This window comes from Mustelus asterias, chromosome 3, assembly GCF_964213995.1.
Source record: "Mustelus asterias chromosome 3, sMusAst1.hap1.1, whole genome shotgun sequence".
NCBI lineage: Eukaryota > Metazoa > Chordata > Chondrichthyes > Carcharhiniformes > Triakidae > Mustelus > Mustelus asterias.
In genome coordinates this window covers 47,223,760-47,232,582 of record NC_135803.1, presented here as the reverse complement: position 1 = coordinate 47,232,582, position 8,823 = coordinate 47,223,760, and the positions used below count along the sequence as shown (strand labels likewise).

Sequence of the window (8,823 nt, the reverse complement as noted above, 5' to 3'; positions counted from 1 at the left end):
TCGCTCTGGGACAAGGCCATTATCACCTGTATTGAGTCCAGACCAGGTGCATTGTCTTGCTGCCGGCCTAGTCTGGTGATGTCGTCAGGTCCTTTTGTACTGCTGATAACCTAATCAGCAGTCTGTCTGGTTTCTGGCTGCTTGCAATTTTTGGACTGGGCCCCTTCACACACACACACACACACAGGCTGGCTGGGCTCACTGACCAGGTCAAGTCCTGCAGTCAAGTGTGGCCACTTTCACAGTTCTTTAGGGTTCAAGTCCTTTTCCCAGCTCATAAAAAAAAAGGCCTGAGTTGCCCGAAAAACTTACAGTTCTTTAGACAAAGAAGGATTTATCATTCAAATTGTAAATGTTTGCCACATAGCTTATTGGCCTCCAGGTCTTTGGCCTTTAAACCGCATTTTGAAAACTTCACAAACCTCCGCAGAAATAAAATAATACCTGAAACCATTGAGGCAGCAGTTCATATTGGCGATACAAGTTGCAACCTGAAGGAATAAGTTCGCGTGCTGTGGAGTAATGCAGTCCTTATTAAATGTGGGTAACCATTGAAGAAAGTATCCAACATGCACAGGCTTAAAGCAAACAGCGAAGCTGATCGCACTTGCAGCAATAATCCTCATGGTTTTTACTGTGGTGAACTCTGCTGAATTTGTCACATCACTTTGCCTAAGTGCTTGGACAGTTTGAACCGGGCAAAAAGTCACAGTTATCAATGAGATGATGAATTCCACGATGTGCAGGGGAACGGTGACAGGAATGTCATTTTCAAAAGATACTTGCTTGAAGCAGACTATTTTCTCATCAGTTAGCTGGGAATATTTGTAATGGACGAGGACACTCCACAAACACATGATAATCCAGATTGCAGCACCGATGATTGCTGCTTTCTTTGGAGACCTCAGTAGCTTTGCCTTAAAGGGGCACCTTATTGTAATGTACTGATCAACACTTATGCAAGTAATGATAAAAATGCTGACATACATATTCACAAAGTACAGAGATTCAGTAAATATATACAGTGGGATGTTGCTCCTCGTCTACTCCTTATGACTATAGATTTTGAAAGGTAAGGAAGAGAGGATCAGGACATCAGACACAGCCAAGTTTATTATATAAATGGTAGTTTCTGTCCATCTTCTTAATTTCCAACAGAATGCCCAGAGGGCCAGTACATTAACTATTAATCCAATGATGAAAATAGGAATGTAGACCACAAACTGAAAAAAGTGAACATCATCATCACCCTCAGAGGACGGTTCATCTTTTTCCTTGGATCTTGCTAGAAAAGAGCACAAATAGATTAACGGGGTCCCAAATCGGCAAAAAGGAATACTGATCTGATCACACATATTGCTGGCAGCTCTGGTAGGAATGAGTTAGCAAATTTGACTCCTAACTATGAGTCAGTTACATTGGTGACAGTTTTTTGTTTTCCTGTGGTCTATCAACAATTGCCAAAGATGTGCGGGTTAGGTTGATTGGCCATGTTAAATTGCCCCTTAGTGTCCTGGGATGCGTAGGTTAGAGGGATTAGCGGGTAAATATGTGGGGGCAGGGCCTGGGCGGGATTGTGGTCGGTGCAGACTCGATGGGCCGAATGGCCTCCTTCTGCACTGTAGGGTTTCTATGTTTCTATGATCATGAACAATACAAAACCATAATCCAAAGATCCATAACTTATGCATCCAGTCCTCTGCTGTCCTCCATTCAGATTGCATTCTGGAACATTCTTATCGAATCTTACTTTTCCTCTTCCAGTCATGTTGTGCTCATCTTTTGTGCAAGCTGCATCTTCTCCTTCTTAATTTTCCTTTTAGATCTTCCTCTCCAATGTTTGATCTAAAGGATCATGTACCGATATCCTGGCTACTTGATATCTTTGTCCAATCTTCACTAAGCATTTTACAGCAACTCCAATCAATGCTTCTTCTTCCCACCTCACCCATGAACTCTCTCAGTTTCAGGCATGGTGCTTCCTGACTCACCTTCATTTTGCCTTGCTTTTCTCTTACGTTGCTGGTGATGTTAGGCCTAGGCAAACTAAACCTTGTCCAGGAGCACATTGAAACACTAATTCACAAAGTGAACAACCTATCGTAGACTGAGGGGTTATCCTGTGAGAGAGCAGGAAATTGTCAAAGAGAAACATAGAAATTATTGCCTACCTTGTCACCCAGCAAATACCTCTGCAAAGACCTTGCCACAATCTGTACACTCCTCTCTGCAGCATCCTTCGATGTTGGGTGATATGGTGGAATTGGAGTGTGTTTGACTCCGTTCTTATTCAGAAATGTTTCAAACTCTTTTGACATTAATTGTGGACCTTTATCTGACATTTCTGGCATTCCATAAATTGCATGTCAACTTCACAAAACCTCAATACATTTTGGCACTTGTGGTATTGGGCATAGAACCAATTTTTATCCACTTGCCATAGCTATCAACTAAAACAAGTCAACCTTGTCCTCTACTTCAAATAAATTGACATGTAATCATTCCCACAGTTTCTTGTGTTTAACCATTGAATGAAAGGGACCTTGGCTGGACCATCTCTCATTCTGAGACACACTTCACAGCTTTTCACCAACTCACCAATATCTGAGTCTATTTTGATACCAAAAATAGCTCCTAACTATTGTTTTCATACCGATCATCCTTGAGTGCTCCTGATGAAGTTCCTCCAACAATCTCACTCGAAACCTTGGCAAAAGAATGATTCTTAAACCCCATTGGAAACAGCTTTGATCTACACTCCATTCATGTCTACATGTGAAATACTCTTTCAATTTCTCGACATTCCATTCTTCACCCTTAATCAATTCATTCCTCAAGCAGCATCACAAAAACTAGGTTATCTGGATATCATTTCACTGCTGTTTGCTGAACCTTGCTGAGTTGCAAATTGGCCGCTGCATTTCCTATTTTACAACAGTGACTACATTACATTAGTGCATCACTGGAAAGGTACTTCTTTGGATTCAAATAGTCTCCTGTACTCATCTTGTGTAGTCACTATATTGTAGAAGTTCTGCAAACACTTCAGACTGATTAGTTACCAGTCAAATAAATAGACTCACTTTTGGATGAAGCTCATTCACATTAAATAAAGCCCAACCTTTACTTTGTATTTCTATAAGACAATTAACTTCCTGTTTGGTAATGAGCCCTGTAGTGGAATGCTGATGTCATCTTCAGGATGCATTGTAATCACATTGCATTTTAATGATATTATATTGTAAGGACACTGCTCTTAGCAATCAATATGTATTTGGTTATATATGTCTTGTGAGTATGAGCTAAAATGAGGGGTAAAAAGATTAAATTTATCTGCCCTGCTGCTTTTTGCTTTGTGCGTATAGATCTCAGAAATGGCTGAACCTGTTCCATCTTTTCTACTTTAATCTATTCAATCCTGCTTTAATCTATACAAATTCAGTGGAATATCCGGGCCTGGGCTTGGGTTTGTCGAAATAGAGAGATTTGGAAATCCAGCGTCGTACTTAAAACTGCAGCAGCCAGTTAAAAGGAAGCTTCATTCTGTAGATGTCAAGAGGATCACAGTGTATTGCTAAAAAGCAATGGCATAGTAATGGCGGGGCATGTGATAACTTGAGGCAAGAGCAGGTTTGGTGCAAATAAACTTAACCTTTATTGGGAACACGCATTGGATGCTTACAGGCTTGTTGTCATCTTACTACCCAGAGGCACAACCTGGTATCGCCCCCAGCTGATTGGCAGGTGGGAGGGAAAACCAATCGCATTACTACATTTCCTTAAATTCCTTATGCATTACTACAAGAACATGTCTGAAACCTAACACAACATCAGGTTAAAGTCCAACAGGTTTATCTGGTATCACGAGCTTTTGGAGCACTGTTCCTTCCTCAGGTCATTCACCTGATGAAGAAGCAGCACTCCGAAAGCGCGTGATACCACATAAACCTGTTGGACTTTAACCTGGTGTTGTGAGATTTCTTACTGTGCCCACCCCAGTCCAACGCCGGCATCTCCACATCCTGAAAACTAACAAAGGATTTGTAATGTCTCTTGTCTTTTACTTCTCCTGCAAACAGTCTCTCATTTTTTACTAACTAAGTCACCTTGCTCTTGTCAAAGCAGTGCAGCTCAACTGAGAGAGGTTCCGGAATTGTTGGGATGTTTCTGTTGCTCGCACGTGATTTACTGTGTATGATTCATAGAATCCACAGAAAGAGGCCATTCAGCCCATCGAGTCTGCACCGACCACAATCCCACCCAGGCCTATTCCCATGACCCCACACATTTACCCTGCTAATCCCCCTGACACTAGGGTCAATTTAGCATGGCCATTCAACCTAACCAGCAAATCTTTGAAGTGTGGGAGGAAACCGGAGCACGCGGAAGAAACCTACACAGACACGGAGAGAATGTGCAAACCTCACACAGACAGTGACCAAAGCCGGAATTGAACCCGGGTCCCTGGCGCTGTGAGGCAGCAGTGCTAATCACTGTGCCACCGTGCTGCCCCTTTGCCATTAATGAGAATGGAAGTAAAGCTGCTGGGACATCGACTAATGGTCCTATATCCTTAACACATAAAATCCCAGGTTACCAAGCAGTGGAATATATGAGAATGGGGATTGAACTAGCCACAGCTTGTCAGAATTCAGAAGTATTATCCACAGTTTTTTTGATGCACTTCTCTGTGCTAACAGGACTGGGGGTTATGGTGCTGCCTGCAGTCAGTCTCCAGGACTTGACCAGTTTCATTTTATAGTTTACAATCTTTTTATGACCTTGGAACAGATTGCGGTCTGCATTTAAAACTTCTGACATGTATTTTTTTCAGCGACCTTTAAGGGCTTAAAACCAAAGGTTTATAATTAATAATGAATTTAAAAGGCAACTCTCAATTCAGCTGCAATCTAGTACAGAATGTAGTACAGAATTTAGTACAGAATGTTGTTGATAATTCACTATGGAAATTGTCCAGTGTGATGTTGTTGATAGACTATGGAAATTAATGTCATGAAGATTGATGCGCGATTAAATCACTCGGGAGGCTAGATTGTACCCGGGAAATAAAGGCTTTTATTACTGACAAGAATGGAGCACACTGTTTACAATACAATCCCAGACTAAAGGGTCACCAGGCAGTGCAGTGACCTTTATACTTCCCCAGGTAGGCGGAGCCAACTGGAGTGTACCACAGAACAATATCAACAGGTAAAACAGCCCAACCCTAACCCCAACAGTGACAACAGTAACATATCTACAAATGCCCATAGTGCTGACCATCCATGGCTCAGCACTCATAGTGGTAACCAACTATGGTTCACCACAAAGATTAAGGGTAGGATTCTCCGGCTGCCCTCGCCCCAAAACCAGAGAATTCTGCCCGAGGTCAATGGACCTTTGTGTGGTCCGGTCCCCGCCCACTACAATTCCAGTGGAGGGTGGGACAGGAGAACTCCCCCCGAAGTTTCTAAAGTTTCACAAGTGCACTGTAAACATTAGGACTTTTCACTCCTCTTTTCTCAACTTGAACTCAAAATGACAATGGACCAGTTTCTGAAGAGATAACTTCTGCATGCTCCACTTCCAAAGTTACACACATGCGCAGGGTAGACACTTTGAATGTATGAGCACCACTGTGCGGGTTGTGGTTTAGTGGTTTCTGTCTTATCTTCCCCGCCAAAGTGGGAAACACCAAATCCAGATGCGCGTGCATGCAACGTTTCATCAGCAGCTCCGCCGGCATGGAGTCAGCAGTAGTCTGTGGTGTTGTGCAGTAACTCAGAAGGAATCTGAAAAGACAAGACTCCAAAGTACCTCCAGACCACTTCTTCATACTGGCTTTAAAAGTCTGAATAGCTACTCGATTGTGCCAGATGCCATTCAAGTCTGTGAACCTCTGAAATTTCTCTGTTGGTAAAAGCTGTCCCATTGTCAGAGACAATAACCTCAAGCAACCCATGTACAGTAAATAAGTGATGTGGTGATGTCGGCGTTGGATTGAGTGGGCACAGTAAGAAGTCTCACAACACCAGGTTAAGTCCAACAAGTTTATTTGGTAGCACGAGCTTTCGGAGCATTGCCCGGCAGCGCTCCGAAAGCTCATGCTACCAGATAAAGCTGTTGGACTTTAACCTGGTGTTGTGAGACTCCTTACTATTGAAGAAGTGACAGAGCCTCTCAATAGTTGCAGCTGAGGCTGGTGTCTTAACCTTGTTGACATTAAACCACTTTGAATGTGTGTGGATGAGTGACAGGAACCTAGTGCTTAGATATGCTCTCACACAGTCAATATGCAGTCTGAACTAAGGATGGCCAAGTCGTTGCCATGGGTGAAGGGGAGCTGAAGCAGGTATCTTCTAGTACTGCTGGCAAACGGAACAGCGTTTAACCCTGTTGTTGTCTAGCCTGGTTACCTATTATGTGTGCCTTAATCATGCCTGGGTGTGTTCTGTGCATCTCTGCCAAGAGTGATCCTCTGTTCTGGGAAGGGACCATGGCTGTGGAACAGCAAGATGTCACCCTGGCAACTCAGTTCAGTGCTTCTGGAATAAAAGGGGCACCAAATATCAGACACACCTGTATCTGGCCAGCCTTGGAAAACAAAATGTTTAATTTTTGACAGTACTGGGTCTCTACTCATCCAATTCTTGATCTGATTAATGCATGCAGGTGATGAATTCAAGAAATTTAACAACAACACTAACTCTTGTGGCATGAATGTTGGCAGGACCGCCTGGTAAGAGAAGATAACTGAGTGCGTCTGCATTAGTTATATGTGAGTCAGGGCAGTACATGAATGTGTAAACTGAGAGCGTCAGCGCCCAACACTGGACTCTTGCTGAAGCTACAGATGGAATAGCTTTGTCTTCGCTGAATAAACCTGTCAGTGGCTAATGGTAGGATACATTGTAAAATGTCGTCCGTACAGGTATTATTGAAACTTCTGGACACCGAACACAACCGACAGTGCTTCTTTCTCCAACTGGCAATAGCCCGTTTCAGCCTGGGAGAGTATTCTTGAAACGTTGCCAATGGGCTTTTCTGGCCTTTCCTCCATTCGATGTGACAGTTCAGCTCCTATGCCATAGGAAGAAGTCAGCACTAGCTGTTTGAAGCAAGATAAATGCACTTTCCAGACCTCTGAGGTAAACTATCTGGGCCACAGAGTGGAGGCTATGGGGTTACATTCTGTTAAAGCCATTAAAGATGCATCACGACCCTGTAATGTGACAGAGTTTAAGTTATTCATGGGGCTGATAAATTATTACAGCCATTTCTTAATCAATCTGTCCACCATATTTGCACTAATCCACCTGTTGCTGAGGAAGAATCATCACTAGTGATGGGGTTCACGGCAAGAAAAACCTCTGCAAAAGTGATGAAACTGCTTCAGTCACCATGCTTGGTGCTACATCCTGACCCAACTAAAGAGCCCAGCTATTCATCCGATGAAGTTAACTCTACTGGAACTGTGAAACCGACCATCTTCTGACTGAAGTCAACTCAACTGGAATCTTGAATTGTAATGGCTGCATGCTTAATCATCCACTCTTCGCATGTCAAGAAATGTTCCGTATATCTTTTTGTCTACTTACTTAGTTTAGACTTAATTTTGGAAAATTTATTTTCCAGGATGTGACTGTAGCTGGCTAGGCCAACATTTCTTGCCCATCCCTCGTTGCCCTTCAGAAGGCGTTTGTGAGCTGACTTCTTGAACCACTGCAGTCCGTGAAGTGTAAGTACATCTGCTGTTAGGGAAGGAATTCCAGGATTTTGACCCACAAACAGCAATATATTTCCAAGGCAGGATGGTAAGTGACTTGGAGGGGAACCTCTAGCTGGTGGTGTTTCCAGGTATCTGCAGCTCTTGTCCTTCTAGATTGTAGTAGTCGTGGGTTTGGAAGGTACTGCCTAAGAAACCTTGGTGAGTTCTTGCAGTGCATCTTGTAGATGGTACATCAGTGGAAGAGGGATTGAATGTTTGTGGAAGGGGTGCCAATCAAGTAGGCTGCTTTATCATGGATGGTGTCGAGCTTCTTGAGTGTTGTTGGAGTTGCACTCATGCAGGCAAGTGGAGAGTATTCACTTCTAGATGGTGGACAGGCTTTAGGGAATCAGGTGGTGAGTTACTCTCTGCAGGATTCCTAACCTTTGACCTGCTCTTGTAGTCACAGTATTTATGTGGCTACTCCAATTCAGTTTCTGGTCAATGGTAACCCCCAGGATGTTGATAGTCAGGAATTCAATGATGATAATGCCATTGAAAGTCAAGGGGCAATGTTTAGATCCTCTCTTGTTGGACACGGCCATTGTCTGGCATTTGTGTGGTGCAAATGTTAATTTCCAGTTGTCAACCCAAGCCTGGATATTGTCCACGTCTTGCTGCATTTGGACATGAACTGCTTCAATATCTGAGGAGTCATGAATGATGTTGACCATTGTACAGTCATCAGCAAATGTCCCCACTTCTGACTATATGACGGAAGGAAGGTCAATGATGAAGCAGCTGAAGGTGGTTGGGCCTTGGACACATTTCTAATCTGTAAGAATGTATGTGCATGAGTTTTACCATTTCTCCTTGCCTTCTAGTCGTTAAAAAACTCACTGAAACTTTAACTCAAGAAAGCTTGATTGGTTCCTTTCAAAATGTAATTATTGGGTCTGAGAAAAGATATCCACGAATAGGGATCCTTTTTAGATTAAATCTTGTTGCTACCAATGGAGGGGGTTCAATAAAGTCAGGGAGCTTGTTTCAACTCTCCCCTCACGGGTTTGTTGTATATCCCAGCCAGACATTGACAAATCGAGGAGTCTCACCTG

General features: G+C 43.0%; 1 protein-coding gene across 1 annotated transcript; it reads right to left on the bottom strand.

Annotated features, from left to right (window-relative positions):
- Positions 1–368: 368 nt before the first annotated feature.
- LOC144491805 (G-protein coupled receptor 55-like) lies at positions 369–989 on the bottom strand. Its single transcript, XM_078210101.1, has one exon. The coding sequence runs from the start codon at positions 987–989 to the stop codon at positions 369–371; it is 621 nt and encodes a 206-aa protein (XP_078066227.1).
- Positions 990–8,823: the final 7,834 nt, after the last annotated feature.